The following is a 16447-nucleotide window of genomic DNA, read 5'->3' as shown; positions in this document are numbered from 1 at the left end:
TTTGTCCCTCATCACTTACACTGACAGCGCATTAGGAAAGGATGGTCAGTATGAACAGCAGGAAAACCCAGTTTAATGTTAATATGGGAACCTGACTATTGTTTTAAGACAGACTTGAAAAACTGTGAACTTATCCTTTAAGACTACTCGTCATTCATTGTATCCAACCTTATATATGCTTGAATAATATTGAAGCACTCAAGAACAAAGCTTATATAAAATATTTCCCTCTACAGTTATTTTGACAACATCATGTAAGATATTTAGGATATTATTCCTAAAAAATAAAGTAACACCAGGCTGAAAAGTTGTGTTTCACTGTCCTTTCTGGTTGAAAGTTTTGAGTCTGGTTCACCAGTGTGCTCTCTTGCACCTGTAACCACACCGAGCAGTGATGTCACAGTGTACTGAAACACCCTGGAGTACATTTCTACATCACTGCAGCAAGGTGAGAAGTTAAACTTAAGACTGGAGATCAGCAAAACAAGATTTTCAGATGGTGTTAGGTTAGTCTTAAAAGAAGTCAGAGAAGGATATAGTAATCATTTGAAGTGAAAACTTCTATGGATGTTTGCAGGTTTCTGCATGACAATGATTGTTAATTGTAAGAATAACAGCAAAATTTAATTTTGATGCGCTTAAGAGCAAAATTTTATGCTTTTATACATACTGGCCCTAGTTAACAGTATGTACCAGTTACATGATAACAATCTGTATTTTTGGCTTGTTGCTACAGTCCTTGGCAACAGTAACACTGGTTATCTCATGAGGGAGACTGCACGCTGGACCTCTGCATAAGTTTGTACAGGTTGCCCTGGGTGTGTCTTGAAGTCAGCTTGTTTCCTGCAGTCTCACTGCACATCTCAGGGGACAGCTGAGCAAGGTACTGTGTCAGCTTCACAAGGCCCACCAGCAGAGCTCCGCCACCCAGCATCAAACCAGGCCACGTCAATGCAAACAAGGTCTTCCTCAAAGTGTACTTCCTGCTCAGGATGACGTCATTTGGGTGCCTTGTGAGGTCAACAAAACATGATGATTTGCTCCCTAGGTGAGCGTCCAAGCTCTTTTTTACTCTCTGGACTTCATCTTGAAGTTCTGTCCGATCCATCCGACATTTGGGTATGTAGAAACACTGTGGAAAAAAGGATATGATTCAAGTGTCATTTTTATCAAGTGACCTGCTTGTCACAGTTGGAAGTGCTGATTGCAATCAGCAAGACGAGCTGCAAGGTTCTTTTTTGATTCAGTTTTTTGTCTGTTAAAGATTGAACAGTCCCTCTTTGCTTCCACGCTGCACTGATACTGAAAATTGTTTCATACAATTCCTCTGAATGGAGCAGGAGTTCAGCATGAGAGCAGCAAGCATCTTCCAATAATGTCTGCTGGCTTATTCACAAGCACACATGAATCATGAGCACTGCTACTTTTTCATCCCGTGAGCTTGTTCACTGAAGTTTTTTACCTTTATTACTTTCACAGGTATAAGTCCCTGCTATGGCTATGGCTATAATATGAAAACTAGGATGTCCTGAGTCCTGAGTAGCAGAATTTAGAGCTACTGTGCCTAGTGGTCCTACATGTCAGTTGTACATAGACATAAAGCCCTAAAGCTCTTATCCACTCGAGGGTTACTATCTTGCAGGCGTTCTTCCCTGACAGTCGACAATCCACACCTGGTGTGAAGTAGATCCAAACCTGACGCCAGTAAAGCTCTAAGGTAAGACCTAAAACCTGGAATTTGCTTCCATAAATCCCCACCTCAGGAGCGAGAAGAACCGACTCCTCGTCAAAGTGTAGAGAAGCCGTCTTATTGGAGTCTGTGAGGTTAACCGTCACATCGAGGCACGGCACAGTGCTCACACCCCTGCAGTCCACCCACTCCTGCAGGATTTCTGTCTTCAGCAGCACACAGCTGGCCTCCTTCCAGTTACTGGAAGACAAGAGCCAGGAAAAGTTCAAGGTACCCAATCCACGTGTCCCCCAACACATGCAAATAAACTCACACCAGAAAGACAACTGATGTTTCTTATTAGATCTCTGATGATAGGTGAAATGGAAACTTATACCCTTATGTTGTGGTCTTAGGATTATGTTATACTGCCTTTATTGCCCAAAGCACATTATAAGACTTTTCTCTCACTGCTGCCTGTGTGAAGATGTTCCCAACAGGTACCATCAAAGGTGAGCTGTGGGACTTGGTCACTGTTACTTTACTGCTCATTAGACAGAGGCAGAGGAGGAAACTTCTTAGGGAGGAAAGGCAGATAAGGATTCAGCTTTCAACTTTTAATTCTCAGGAGACGAAAGAAACTCCCTACAGAGACGGTGAATTAATTAAAAGGAACCTATTAGGGTGACGAATATGGGATGATAATGACGCATGTAGCTGTGTGTACAAATACTGACACTGAACTTCATACAGTATCTCTTCAGCATAGCAAACTGGGGGATCCGCATATGCAAATGTGAACTGGTTACTGCAATGAAACTCTGAAAGACAACTTGCTCTCTGTGAATTCATCTTTAAATTTCCCTGACAATAGGCCTTATGGAAGCTCATCTCTGCCAGGAGAATAAAAAGATGAAAACGTGTGCATAATAAAACAAACTAACAAAAAATCAAATCAAAACTATGAGGTACTTACTATCCCATAATTTTGACTTTATTTTTTATTTCGTCTCTGCAGTTTGGCCGTTTCTCTTTTTCACTTACTTCTGCTTGATCTGGAGAGGAGTTTCTCCATAATATCTAAACTGTGAGTCATAAAATGACTTTATTCAGACAGAATTCGAATCATCAGTTTTGATGATTGAAAAAAAAACCCCAGAAAAACTAATATTTGCTGGTTCCAGCTTCACAAATGTAAAACTTTGCTACAGTTTTGGACTGTTGGTGAGGCATTTTTAGAAATGATTTCTCAATCAATCAAAAAATAGAAAATGTAAATCTACCACCGTTACCTTTATGAAGCTATTTGCATGAGTAAACCAATGTGTAATAACATCTCTACTATAATCCTTCATATTACTGTGTTATATACAGTATCCTCTAGCAGGAACAGACTACAGTGTACCTGTTAACATAAGGTTTGATTATAGCGATGCCGACCACAAACAACATGAGCACCGAGAAGGCCATCATGGTGAAGCCCAGCAGGATGGCTCTGTCCTCCCCGACACTTGACACCAGCAAGGTACGAGCTCGCTGACCCCCACGTCCACCCACACCTCTGCTCCACTCCTGCTCCTGTGCTCCCACTGTGTGGATGAACTCCCTGTGTCTTTCATACACACACATACACACACACACACACACACACACACACACACACACACACAAATTCAAAAACTTCAAATATCTGAACAGATCCAGTCAGATTTATATTTAAGTAAAAAAACATGTATGCCTAACACCAACACCAAGGTCATTTTCAAGGTCAAACTTTGGCATCTCAATATCTCCATATGATATTTTCAACATCTTCCTGGATAGATCATGTAAATGACCAAACCACAAAAATAAAAAAACTATTCAACAAAAAAACTATAACTAACTACATTCTTCCTTTAGCATTTCCTCTTTATATTTAGCTTTGCACAACAGAGAACTCATTAAACATTTAGCCAGTCAAAACTAGTGCTTTTTACGACATTTCTTAGCAGTATAAACACAAGTCAATAGGTAATGTTTCAATGACAAGACACACTTTAAAGGGGCACTCCAGAAATGTAGTTATACTACCACCTGAATTGTGAGAGACAGACTTAAAAAAAAAAAAAAGATCAAAATCGAAGCAGCAGAGACCAAGATATCTGTCTTTCAGCTCTAAAAACACCGGACCCTACATTTCCCATAATGCAACAATGTGACAGCATCTTTCATTGGACCCTCTAAGCCTGGTAAATACACACATCATCAATTCCACAACCCCAGTTCATAACACAGGCTCTCTGGAAGATTTAAGACTTCAAGCCCAATGAAAGATTATTTTCTCAGAGAGCTCCAGGGAGCCGCAGAAGACATTTTACAACTATTTACCATCTCTTCATGACAAGTAAACTGAACTTAAGGTGTAAAATCAACGGGATATTCATTTGTTTTTTTACAACCCTAACATACAGTATGTACAATCATGGATACTCATATATGCTCAAGCTCAGTTAGAAATCTGAATGTGAAGCTTTATTAAACAATGTTTTTCCTTCACAATAAACTATTTCCATCAGTAGTCTCAAAGCCTTGCCGGCTGACCCAGTCGATTGCCCTCTTACCGTGTCTGCCGCCTACGAGCACCCTGCAGGTTGATGTTAATGGGGATACTGAACGACCTCCGGGGAGAAGCTGTGTTCAAGAACATGCCCACTCCTATCTCAGTCACCACCCAGCCCCAAGTATCTGTATCCACCTAACAAGCTCTTCTCTCTCTATCTGAAAGTCAAATGTCCCTCTGTCAGCAGCTGATCATTTCGTATCTCCGTCAGGCTCCAGTGCAGTGAACGCAGTGACTGACTGAGTGGACTAGATTGCAGTTTATTCTTAGGGGAACACCTTGCTGTTTACCAAGGCTCAAAGGTGAGTGCAAAAACACCTTCCACCCTCTTGTCTGTTTCTATAGAAACCAACACAGGTAAGCCAGGTAGGATGCTAATGGCCTTTCAGTGGGCCCGTGAGATTCAGCTACATGCAGCAGTTGATGGAAAAGTCACGGAAAAGCAGAGTTGCATGAATCCTTTCTCGATTATTAACTTTTAAAACAGAATAAAACAGCATGATTACACTGTTCAGAGTCAGAAAATATTCTCTGTGAAGTCAGCTTTAATGGGCATTAAGTAGCAATTGTGTGCCAAATCAATAATCTTTACACACACTCACATTCACACACCACAGAAGACGTACTGACCCAAACACATGAGTCCTACGACATCCCATTATGCCGTTGGCCTGTTAAGCGTGAAACCTCTCGGACCCGGCAGTCCCGACGCTGTGTGATATGAGAGGAAGATGCTGAGTGAGTTTATATGTGTTATTCAAACAATCGGAACTTCTTGTATTATTCATGGGTTGCAGGAAAAACATATGGAGGTATTGTGACATTTCTGTTTAATATAACATGCCCAAGGCTAGGAACACCACAGCAGGTTGAAAATGGAGCCAACCATTCAATAACACGGACAGCACTGTCATACCAATTTATTCAGTATTGAATACAATACAAGTGTTATTTTGAATATTTTCCATACACCCTGGTGTTAAAGCTTCATATTCTCAGAAATGTACTTTGGTTTATCCAATATATTATATTACTTGTATGTTTTCATGACTTGTATTTATTTATTGTATTTGTGGCAAATGGAGTCTCTTTTTTTTTGTAAAACAGCAAAGTTATTCATACCTGTAACCTACTAGAGGGCAGATAAGCCTGGCACATTTCACCCCAGCGTCTCCTCAGGGTTGCGGGAGAATCAAGTGCTTTTGATGAAACTGAAGAAAACAAGATTAAATATGTATAGAGCTCAGTGTACTTTACCTCAACCTGGTAACCTGAGACATTGCCTTGACCGTGAGGCTCACGGCTTGGTGCTGCAATGCGGACGTGACTCTACTAGAACATAACATAAATGCCTAATGCAAACGGACTACTGCAATCATTTCAGGCTGCACTGTTTTCTTTCCGACGCTGATTTGAATTATTCTGCCCTGTGTCGCCCCTGCTGAGCCTCCTCTATAGGAGAAACCTCACATGATCTCTGTTTTCCACTTCTAAGAAGTTCTGAGATGACCTTGTACAATGGTGCGACAAATTCCTCTGATTATCCGGACTAGCAGTTGTAATTGGACGCACAGTGTCTCTTGTTATCTGATTATGCCACTGAACAACATTTCGGAACAACATGCGCAGACAGAGGTCGGTGTATAAAAGGCAGCAAGTCACTGAGCAAAATGGATAATCACCAAAAGAAGAATCTAACTTTTCTAACCATTGGACTGATATTTATGCTGAGCGGCATAGAGTACGGTAAGTTCATTATGACAGCTTTATAGACTTGAAGACATGAGATAATGGTCTCATTAGAGCAGACTGGAATAAGAATCTGCCCGGCATTTTTGGCTGTGTGCTCACATCACAGAGGATATCGCATCAGATTTAATTGAAATATATTTTGCTGTGGGTAAATGAGGCATGTCATTTGCTCCCCTCCCTCCCCCCTGGTTTTCTTTCCTCCACACTTATCCTCCTCCATCCATTTCTGATGGTCTCAGCTGTCATTCTGCCAACAATATGGAGGTATCTCCAGATTTTGGAGGCCCCTCCATACTTCCTGGGTCTGGGTCTGTCAGCGTTCAGTCTGAGCGGGCTGCTCACGGGCCCGCTGTTTGGGGTCTGGTCAGACCGGAGCAAAACTACGAAGTCCATCATCCTGTTCTCCAATTTCTTTGAGATTGTCGGTGAGTCGCCGAACCACAAGACAAATCACATGACAAAAAGGGTCAGATTTTAGAAGACACTGGCATGACTGTATGTTTGTCTGTTATGTGAAAGTCTGTAGCTCCTATTTGGGCTTCGTCAGAAATTATTCACTTACTTATTTACTATTCACTCCATACCATAATGGTAAGTCAACGAAGAGGATTATAAATGGCTTTAGATGGCAAAATAAAAACAATGTCAGGTCATTTCTTTCATCTGGCAGCCTGAGCAAGACATGATAGTGGTTACCTTTCACCTACAACAACACTACAACAGCCAGGAGCACTAATGAACCAAGTGGTATCTATAACCTTGATAACGACCCCACAGAGGTTAAATATCTGCAACTCCCTATCAGTCAGTTAGAACTGAAGAAGCCCCTTGAATGAGGGCTGAAACAGCTTCATCTTCAACCAAATCCAGTTACCCTCAATAACTGATAATCTTCATATAGTTACCTTTCAGTTAGTGACCATGAATTCTACACTGTATACTTTTTTTTTTTTTTTTTTTTTTACAATACATTGTAGAGATAATTTGAGGTTAAAAAAGAAGACATGATGCTTACAAGACATTTGGGCAACACTACAGCTTAGCAAACACACTAGTAGACTAAAGTTAGTAACAAGAGTCTACAGCCATGCTAGCAGCTCTGTGAGGCTATATTATATCATGGATGTATTAAAAAAACTGGATTCAGCAACGCCACTCAGCCTTGCAGCCAATTTTTTTCCAATTTTTTTCCTCAAACTGCAAATAAGATGAATTATTACTCTTTTTATGATGAATTTTCAATCCATGTAAAACTTTCCTGGAGCCTAGAAAAGCTTGCTGCACATATTCAGTGGGCTGCACAACTGGGAAGGAAACCAGGAAGCTAGAAAACTTTTTTGGCTTATGTGCCAGGCAAATGATTGAACACGTCTGACATCCAGTTCCTATAATACATACATTAGCTATACTTAGACATGTTGGTGTTTGCTAAATGCAAATGCCAGCATGCTAACACCCTCACACTGACGATGCTAACATGCTGATGTGTAGCAGCTATAGTTTTTACTATGGTCACCATCAAGTTTAGCAATTTAGCATACTAACATTTGGTAATTAACACTAAATAAAGGCATAAATGGAAATATTGGTCAAATTAAAAATTTGACCTGATGGTGGCAGTAGATGAAAAGTTAAGGGGTCCCCATAGTTATCACTGTTCATCCTGAGGGAGACATGAGTGTGTGTACATAATTTCATAACAATCCATCCAATTGTTGTTGAAATATTTCAGTCTGGACCAAATCAGTGGACCCATTTGTCGGACCGTCACGCCGCCAGCATTGCTAAAAACAATTTTTGGATACAACCTTCAAGTCAAGCATTTGTTTCACACCTGAGAAGCATTTTGTTTCCCAAACATGATTTTCATTTTTATTTGTCCTCAGGAAACTTCATGTATTTTCTTGGATATTCAAAGTGGCTGTTGTTGTGCAGTCGGCTTGTAGCAGGTAACACACACACACACACACACACACACACACATACATACACACACACACACATACATACATGCATGCAGTGAAATAACACCCAAACATGCACTATATCAGCATGTGTGGAAGGTGTGAAGGTGAAACAGAAGGATGCTGTTTTCCTCTCAGGTATCGGTGCAGGAGCAGGCTCCTCCATCTTTGGTTTCCTGACTCGGAGCACTCGGCCAGAGGAGCGAGCGGGTATCTTCGCAGCCATCATGGCGTGTCGACAAGCCGGCCTCCTTGTCGGTCAGTTTCCCCTCTTCATCCTAACAGTGAGACTGGTGTCATTTCTCTATCTCCTCTGTCTTCTGAAAAATATCAGACACCAGGAAGAATTTTGTGATGTCCTCTTTGATGTTTAGTTTCAACTGTGAGCAGGAGACACTCAATAAAATCACTAAGGTGGAGGCTACTGTATCCACGTCTTCTGTTTTTATTCCATCTCCTCTTCAAAGTGCTTCCTCCTGTCTCTCCAGGGCCGGCGTTCAACCTGTTCCTGAGGCTGTGTGATTTCAAACTGGGGCCCTTTGTTGTGAACAAGTATACGTCTCCTGGGGTAACAGCATCCAGATAATCAGTAATCTAAGGTTCTCCGAAAGCCTCATGAATACAGAAACAATCTTCAGAAATAGTCGCTCCTCTTTCTGCACTCATGTATTTTTTTCTTTGTTCTCTTCAGAGTAAGAGGAATACAAAACACCTGCAGCGATACTCAGGCCCGTAACAACCTGTATCGATCTATTTCCGTCTCATGAGTCTTTCTGAATAAAACACCTGTAGCACGGATGTAGCTTAAATGAGATATAACAAAGCAACTCTACGCCTACTTCCATTTTCCACATAATTTGACACTGCACGTCTCTCTTGATTTCACTGTGGCAGGTTATATTATTCTTTGAGCACTCATAGTCTCTCTCTCCAGATAGTTTTCTGGTATTTTGATATTGTAAAAAGAACTTTCTTTTTTTGGCTGTTAACTTATAAAATATTTAAGGGCACTTTTTTTTCTCAGATCTTCATGTGCCTGTTGTGGGTGCTGCTCCAGTTTGCTGTCCTGGCTATGTACTGGGATGTACCACCCATCAGCTCCACAGAGGGGGGAGCGGCGATGATGGAGATGAAACAGGAGGAGGATGAGGAGGAGATGCCGCTGATGGGGTCCGACGAAGAGCCGGTGCACACCTACAGAGCTGTCATCTCCGACCAATCGGAGACCTCCGCCTCATCTGAAATGCAGCCCTTCCACGGCGCCTCGGCGGTTTCAAACCCTTTCAAAAACTTCAGCGCCAGCAGAGGTGAGTGAGGAGGTTTGACTGCCTGTCCTAAGCAATGATTGTCAGCTTTCCTCTGCCCTGTTTGTGGGATTCAGGTAGGATGAGGTGTCACTGCCAATGCACATGTTTCGTATCTGCTCTATTGATTTTCTCGCATGCACACACACACTTTCAATGCTCCAGGTCTCTCTGTGGATTGGTGTGTGGCATGTCAGATCAGATTCCCCATGTATTGATTGGACCTGTGTGTATATGTCTGTTTTATGTCAGATTGTGTGTATATATGTGATGTCAGATGTCTTATTGGATTAGTGTCATAGTAAATTTACATAGGATGCAAGCAGTGATTGTGTGCCGCTATTGATTGACTTTTTCTGTACTTTGTTAGTCTCCAAACTGTGTGTGTGTGTGTGTTTGTGTGCACGTGTCAAACCTTGGTATCGATTCTCTCACTCTTTGAAGATGTGGCAAAGGGATGGATAACAGACTTCCTTTTTTATTGACTTGCTTGCTGTGGTTGACTTGTGGATGAAATGGAGACAGAATTGGTAATGTGGCCAACATTCGTCTTATTGATTCCTTTTTGTTTTGAAGAAAATCTACAACACCAGAAACTCCAGAGCAAAACTGGAGGATGTCTGCAGCTCTTGCACATACTGTAGCAGTGCCTGTTGGCTGTTAGCAGTGTGCCTGGTATTCGCTTTCCTGAATTATTGATCTTCCCTGACTTTTTGTGTATCGGTGAGGAACCTTTGAAACTCAAGCAGATCTTTCACTTTCTTTCATTCAGTTTTTTCTATTCCCGATCAGAGCACAAAAAACACAAGTAAAAGCTGTGAGATTTTTTTTATTTTTTATTTTTGGGAAGGAAGGAGAATGATACAAGTGTGTCAAATGTTTTTTTCCCTCTACCCCTGGTACCTACGCTTTGGCAACAGTGTGACAGTTGAAAGTCACACTGTTGCCAAAGCGTTGGGTCTGAGTTGGGTCAGTATTTCTTATTTAGCATTAATAAGTATACAAACAATTAATAATGGTTTAAAGGAACAGTCTGACATTTTAGGAAATACACTAGGTAGATTTTTTAACCGCTGACAGAGCCAGGCTAGCTGATTCCTCCTGTTTCCAGTCTTTGTGCTAAGCTAAGCTAACCGGCTCTTGACTGTAGCTTCATATTTAACCGACTCATATGAGTGTGGTATCAAAATTCTCATCTAATTTTCAGAATGAAAGTGAGTGAGAATATTTTCCAAAATGTTGAATTGTTCCTTTAATTAATGCTTTTTTTAAGTAAAACATAATTCTTATCATATGTAATGAAAGGTGGTTTAAACACATTTATGAATGGTTTTAAACCTGCCATTTGTACATGTGTACAGTTAATAATGCTTTAAATAACACACTGTAAAATTGTTTTTAGCCACTATACAAATTTCTTTTTAATGGGTTATACAAAAAATATTTTTAAGTTAAAAGTGTTACTCCACCAGTTTTACAGATGAAGATTAGATTACTTTTCATGAGGTGTACTGCTCAGCTCTGGAGGAGCCTTCAGTGTTGGAGTTACACATTTTTAACAGAAAGTCTGAATTACAAACTAGGGGCATGGAGTTGTGGGTGTTTACCAGGCAGGGAGGATCTGAAGGAAATACTCTGGGAGCTTGACCAATTTCTAGACGCTAAAAGTCAGGATATCTCAGCCTCTGCTTTGTTTTTCTTTTAATCTGTCTCTGCAAGGCCTCCAACTTTAAGGAAATACAATACTAAATGATTTGAGGTCCCCTTTAAACCCATATAATAAATATTAAAACACATAACCTTTATTTACCTTCAAAGAACATGTCCACGGGCCTCTGTATTTATGCACACATGCGCATGCAGTGGCTTACTAAAATTAAATCTCATAAATAATAGTGCACCACACTAATAACTGAACCATAGTAGATCACACACTGATAACTGAACCATAGAAGATCACACACTGTAATATTGAGCCATTCCTCCAGCCATCTGGCACATACTTCCAAATTTAGCAGCAAGCCCAGCTCATTTTTCCTCCTCTCCAAGTCCATAATGGAGATTTTGTTCCAGAAAAAAGCTGGTATCAAAATTTGGAATTCATTAAAAAAAATTTTTTCTGTGTTATCATGTTTTGAACATAAGAAAAAAGCAGAACTCTCACTTATCTCTTCCAAAAGAAATAGACAGTTTATTGAACCAGAGGATCAACATGACCAACCAGCCAGGATTCGTCACACCTCCCTCTTTCAATCTTGACATTACTTTCAGATAGTCCAAGTTTTCATTTCTCTTTAAACTTCTTTATCTCAACATAGCTTGCCAGTTGAAACTTTCAATTTATTGGTGCCACTTGAGCTCGTTTTATGGGTTTTCTCTTTGGTTTTCTGGTTTTATCCAGTATATCTCTCTGTCTTTCACTCTGTAGAGTTCCTGAGAGAGGAGGTGGTTGTACTCCTCACGGCTCAGTTCATCACTCTCTTCAATCAGACAGCGCTGGAGGTGAGAGCAGCCACCGTTGAGATCCATCAGCCAGAGTTTCCAAACATTTCACACAATGTCAAACTATTTTACCCTGGATTTCTTCCACACTGCATCAATCTGGGCCTTACCTGGAAAGACCTGCTCTGTTAGAATATAATCAAGTATCATTTAATACTCAGAGTAAAACTGATGTAACAAGTGAACCTAATCAGTCTCTGTGTCCTGAACATGAAGAGTGAAGACACCTTCTCTCCTCTCATTAAATCGTGGTGACTGGATAGTCGCACAGTGCTGACCTGGATTGTAAAATCGCTTTAATATCAAAACAGAACAATTCTTTTGATCTGGCCTGAGTGAAACATTTGAAGGACTTAAAAAGGTGCTCATTTCAGCTCTAATAAGAGTCTCTCCTCTTCTACCACTGACTGAATCACTTTATCTAACTGACTGACCTTGCAAACATCTTTCTAAAACCCCCCAGACCATGGTGACTCCTCTGACGCAGCGCTACTTCAGCTTTAGTGAGCTGGGCAACAGCCTGATGTACAGCTTGTGTGGGGTGGAGGTCATCCTGGGCTTCTTCTTTGTGCGCTGGCTGAGCAGGAAGGTGGCGGACCGCGTCGTGCTGGCCGTGGGCCTGGTCATCTGCTGCGCCGCCTGTATCTGGTGCCTCATCTTCCTCTGCAAACCTCGAGGTGCTACCCTGCCCGGGACACATACAAACACACAAACAGACACACTCATGCAAAGGTACACACAGGCTCAAAAACGCATCAATTTCTGTGCCAGATCCTTTCTGTGAGGCTGGTGTTGGTGTATAGAGCACAGCGGAGCCAATATTGGGTTACACACTGGCTGAATTGACTGTGCTCTGTAAATGATATCGCTTAGCTCTCGCAGGCCAGCAGGAGATCATACAGGCAAACTGGATCCTGTATGTTCATGTTGGCCTGCGTCTGTTGCAGCTCGTCACGTTTATCGCTCTGATTACAAGTGACAGGTGCTGGAGCCAGGGAGTGCCTGAGTACATATAAAAGGATTACAGTAATCTAATTAGACAAAAATGCTATTTGTTAAAGCATATCCTACATTTGTTTGCTATTTGTTACAGTTACAGTTAAAACAGCCAAACAAAGAAACAAAACCTAAAAGGGGAGATACCTGCAAAAAATTATTTTCATTTGGACCACTAAGAAACATGTTTGATTGGTGAAATTGCATTTTGATAATAAGATTATAGGCTTCCAGCTTAGACGGGAACATCCAACATTTTGAGTGGGCACAAATTCACACAAACATGTGCATGATGCAAAGCAGCAGAGAACAAAAATCTAGTGGCTGCCAGCTTGGCAGTGGTTTCGTCTTCAGATAGAGCTATCTCTGGTGGTGCCAACTCATTTGTGGAAGGAACTTAAAAACCAAGAGAAGAGAGGCTTGATAACTGAAGTATGATCTGTCACATATACTCTGATACATTATCATTATGTACCATAAATAAAAAGCAACAAAAACTAATTGAATAGCTGTGTTTTACCAAATATATGAATCTTATGAATCTTAATCATATGTGAGAGATTGGGTTAGATGACAGTCTGTAAATATCATTGTGCAGTGTTGTAATCCATATAATTTTGGGGCAAACTATTGTGATTCAGTAAAACCTCAGTATTATCTTTCGGTCCCTGCCAGGTGGTTATGGATGGGAGCTGTCGGCCTTCATCATCGGAGTGTTTCTGCAGCTGTTGGGGCTTCCCTTTGTGGCCGTGTCTCAGGTGTCTCTCTTCTCCAAAGTCACTGCAGAAAAAACACAAGGTTGGCTCATTTTACCATGGCACCTTTTGCATGTTTCAACATATTAAAACAACAGACTGCTATTTGATATAAAGAAACGGTTATACATACAGTACTTTGAAACCATATTTTAATGTCTGGACATGAGGGAAATAAGCTTTAATTCTTTGTGATGTGTCACCAAAAGGATTCAGCCAAGGTGTCAGACGCTCAGTTGGGGGCTTGGCCACCATCTTGGGTCCTCTGTGGGCTGGAGGATTGACCAATAATTTATACATAATGCTGGGCATGATGCTAGCTCTCCTCATAATGATCACAGTAAGTAGAATACAGCTCATTATATTATTTCATAGCATCAAACAGATTGAAAATTGCCAACATGAATTAAAGGTATTGTTTGAAATATTGGGGAACACGTTTATTTGCTTTCTTGCTGTCCAAAGGTAACAAAATCAGACTGCCAGCACCTCTAACGCTCATTATTAAGCTTATATCTTGTTTTTTTAATCCGTACAAAAACCAAATGTAAAGATAAAAAGCTATAGTCCTGTCATCACTGTAAAATTGTTATTTTTACACTTTGCCTTTTCTACAGATAAAACAACCCAGATGTAATATGTTATTTAGTGAGCTTTAGAGGTGCTGATAGTCTGGTTTTACTTCTCGGACAGAGCCAGACTAGCTGTTTCTCTCTGATTCCAGTCTTTTTGCTATACTAAGCTAAGCCAATCATCTCCTGGCCATGGCCTCATATTTAACAGACAGATATGACAGTGGTATTGAATCTTCTCATCTAACTTTCAGCAAGAAAGTAAATAGGGGAGAACTGGGTCGAAAGTAACACAGTAATTTTCTCAGAGCCCATACAAGTTTGATATGTCTAACTGTGTCAGCACGCAACACTTACCAGAACCGCAAAAAATCATGTGGATACTTTCACAGAGTTTTACCTGATGACGGTAAGTAAATTCACTCATGTGGTGAATTTTTTTAAATGACAAGTTGTGTTTATTGTTTCATGTGTCACAGTCATGATTTTAACAGGTGTCTCTTCAGTCCCTCTACAGTAGTAATGTCATCTTCATCATCGACGAGGTCGAAAGTAACAATGTGCAAGTTCCAGTCAAAGTCAAATTATACCGAAGTCGTTCCACATTTGTACAAAATAGCACCTGTCTGTAATGTTAAAAATGACGTTTATCTGAAAAGTATTACATTTGTCCTGGTTCTCCCCTAAGTGTATTTCTCAAAATATTTAACTATTGAGTTAATTTTAATAGTGTGAAGAAGCTGGAACTGACATAATTAAAACATTATCTCAATGCTTTTACTTTCCTACCCTATAAGTACATTTTCTATTAGAAACCAATCAAAACTGGCTTAAGAAAACAGATTTTTCCCCCATTCCCAAATTGAAAAATAGTAGCTTCAGGGGTGCGCTTGCTTATAAAATCCTTAAAAGTATACTATGCAGGATTTTCCTAAAAAACAATGTACAGACTCATACAAAAATAATCCCTCTCAATCATCACTTATGACCCACTAGAATTGTGTGGTGGTGTATTTATCTGAAGAAACCCTTCCCTCTGCCTGTATTTTCTTATTATTTAAGTATTCAGGACATCTTCTGGGCATCGACCTTTGGGCAGTGGGTGTGTAGCCTCTAGCTAATAACAGCACGCAGGTGTGAGGTCGGGACTCGTAGCATAGAGACCAGGTTACATCACTGTCTCCGTCTCTCTCCTCTGCTCCGCTCTGCCCTCTGTCTCTGTGTCACGGATGTAAAAAGAGCTGCAGGTCTGTGTGTCTGCTTGACGGAAGGTGAGGCTGAGCGACACACACACAGAGCAGAGAGGCCACAGGATGAAGCTCTAAATTCACATAAAATCCGGCAATACGGCACCTTCCTGCAGGGTTGTGCGGAGATGTGGGCGTATTTATTTGTGCTTTAGAATGTAACCACCATGAAACAATAAGAAAATAATGTTTTATTTATCTGATTCACGGCTTTGTTCTCGCCAGTGCTGCTCCCTCTTTTCATTCACTCCCTAGCTCTCTCTCTCTCTCTCTGTCTCTCGCTCGCTTGTTGAGCCGGGGAGGAGAGGCCAACTTTACAAACACACAGCATTCAAACTGACAAATCCTGCATAGTATTCCTTTAACTCAGCACGCCTTTGATGGCCTCTTCTTATTGCTTGGAGCTCTCTATTCTCTAAAGCGATATCATGCTGTACATTTTACAGGTTATGACGGTGCTGTCCTACGACCGCCTGACTGAGCCCAGGGCAGTGCAGTGCGCCCAGAGCTGTGACAACGGAGGATAGAGCTGCAGTTTGTCTGAAGAGCCGGAGAGGCTAAAGACAGACAGCATGAATGCCCTTCACTTCTGAGAGAATCAGTATAAGTTTACTGCAGAGGAAAGTGTACGACTGCGGAATAAAAATGTTCAGATAACATATGTACCTCAGAGCCTGTCATAGAGGGGATCTTCAGATTTTATTAGAATCTATCTTGTATGCACATCACTATTAGACTATTAATTATATTTTACACAAGGGGGCACCATTGCTCTCATATTGAATATTCAGAGGCGTAATTGAAGATGAAAGCCATTATTTTTAAACTAAACTATTTATACTCCCAGGTGTTGATGAAAAGATAAGAGAGCAGATTCTTCCATGTGACCTGTGTATCAAATTTTCATTTCTTGTCCCTCATCTTTCTTTCTCCAGAAAAAACAAACAAACAAACAAACAAAAAAAAACACATGCTGACAATGAAACAGTTGACACAATGAGTGCAGAAGTGGAGTTGTCAACATTTTAGCAGCTCCATATCAGTGGAGCTGATAGAAGAAGAAGGTGAAAGAGAGTGATGAAAT

The 16447-nt window shown here is 40.8% G+C and overlaps 2 protein-coding genes across 3 annotated transcripts; one reads left to right on the top strand and one right to left on the bottom strand.

Annotated features, from left to right (window-relative positions):
* Positions 1 to 636: 636 nt before the first annotated feature.
* Positions 637 to 4999, bottom strand: kcnmb3 (potassium calcium-activated channel subfamily M regulatory beta subunit 3). 2 transcript variants are annotated; one of them, XM_044368821.1, is made up of 4 exons: positions 4902 to 4999; positions 3075 to 3281; positions 1759 to 1930; positions 637 to 1132 (listed from the first exon to the last, which is right to left on the bottom strand). In XM_044368821.1, the coding sequence occupies exons 1-4, from the start codon at positions 4928 to 4930 to the stop codon at positions 764 to 766; spliced, it is 777 nt and encodes a 258-aa protein (XP_044224756.1). In that variant the 5' UTR covers positions 4931 to 4999; the 3' UTR covers positions 637 to 763. The 2 variants fall into 2 exon arrangements, with proteins under 2 accessions (XP_044224756.1, XP_044224757.1); XM_044368822.1 differs by lacking the exon at positions 4902 to 4999 and adding an exon at positions 4273 to 4553 and having other exon boundaries at positions 3075 to 3275.
* A 352-nt stretch (positions 5000 to 5351) lies between these two features.
* mfsd8l2 (major facilitator superfamily domain containing 8-like 2) lies at positions 5352 to 16320 on the top strand. Its single transcript, XM_044368355.1, has 11 exons — positions 5352 to 6017; positions 6263 to 6448; positions 7910 to 7972; positions 8126 to 8245; positions 8476 to 8555; positions 9012 to 9294; positions 11720 to 11793; positions 12257 to 12470; positions 13465 to 13587; positions 13754 to 13884; positions 15810 to 16320. The coding sequence occupies exons 1-11, from the start codon at positions 5942 to 5944 to the stop codon at positions 15888 to 15890; spliced, it is 1431 nt and encodes a 476-aa protein (XP_044224290.1). The 5' UTR covers positions 5352 to 5941; the 3' UTR covers positions 15891 to 16320.
* The last annotated feature ends 127 nt before the right edge of the window (positions 16321 to 16447 follow it).

The sequence above is a fragment of the Thunnus albacares genome, chromosome 12 (assembly GCF_914725855.1).
Source record: "Thunnus albacares chromosome 12, fThuAlb1.1, whole genome shotgun sequence".
Taxonomy (NCBI): domain Eukaryota; kingdom Metazoa; phylum Chordata; class Actinopteri; order Scombriformes; family Scombridae; genus Thunnus; species Thunnus albacares.
This window is presented reverse-complemented; position numbering and strand designations above follow the sequence as displayed.

What these genes read in the sequence shown, in the direction of transcription:
- kcnmb3 (XM_044368822.1), bottom strand. Translation starts at nt 4,358, where the DNA reads ATGTTCTTGAACACAGCTTCTCCCCGGAGGTCGTTCAGTATCCCCATT. An exon ending in GCTCGTAGGCGGCAGACACG is followed by an intron (nt 3,276 to 4,272) that starts GTAAGAGGGCAA and finishes TGAAAGACACAG; the next exon opens with GGAGTTCATCCACACAGTGG. An exon ending in ATCAAACCTTATGTTAACAG is followed by an intron (nt 1,931 to 3,074) that starts GTACACTGTAGT and finishes CTTGTCTTCCAG; the next exon opens with TAACTGGAAGGAGGCCAGCT.
- mfsd8l2 (XM_044368355.1), top strand. Translation starts at nt 5,942, where the DNA reads ATGGATAATCACCAAAAGAAGAATCTAACTTTTCTAACCATTGGACTG. An exon ending in ACAAGTATACGTCTCCTGGG is followed by an intron (nt 8,556 to 9,011) that starts GTAACAGCATCC and finishes TTTTTTTCTCAG; the next exon opens with ATCTTCATGTGCCTGTTGTG. An exon ending in CTCTCCTCATAATGATCACA is followed by an intron (nt 13,885 to 15,809) that starts GTAAGTAGAATA and finishes TACATTTTACAG; the next exon opens with GTTATGACGGTGCTGTCCTA.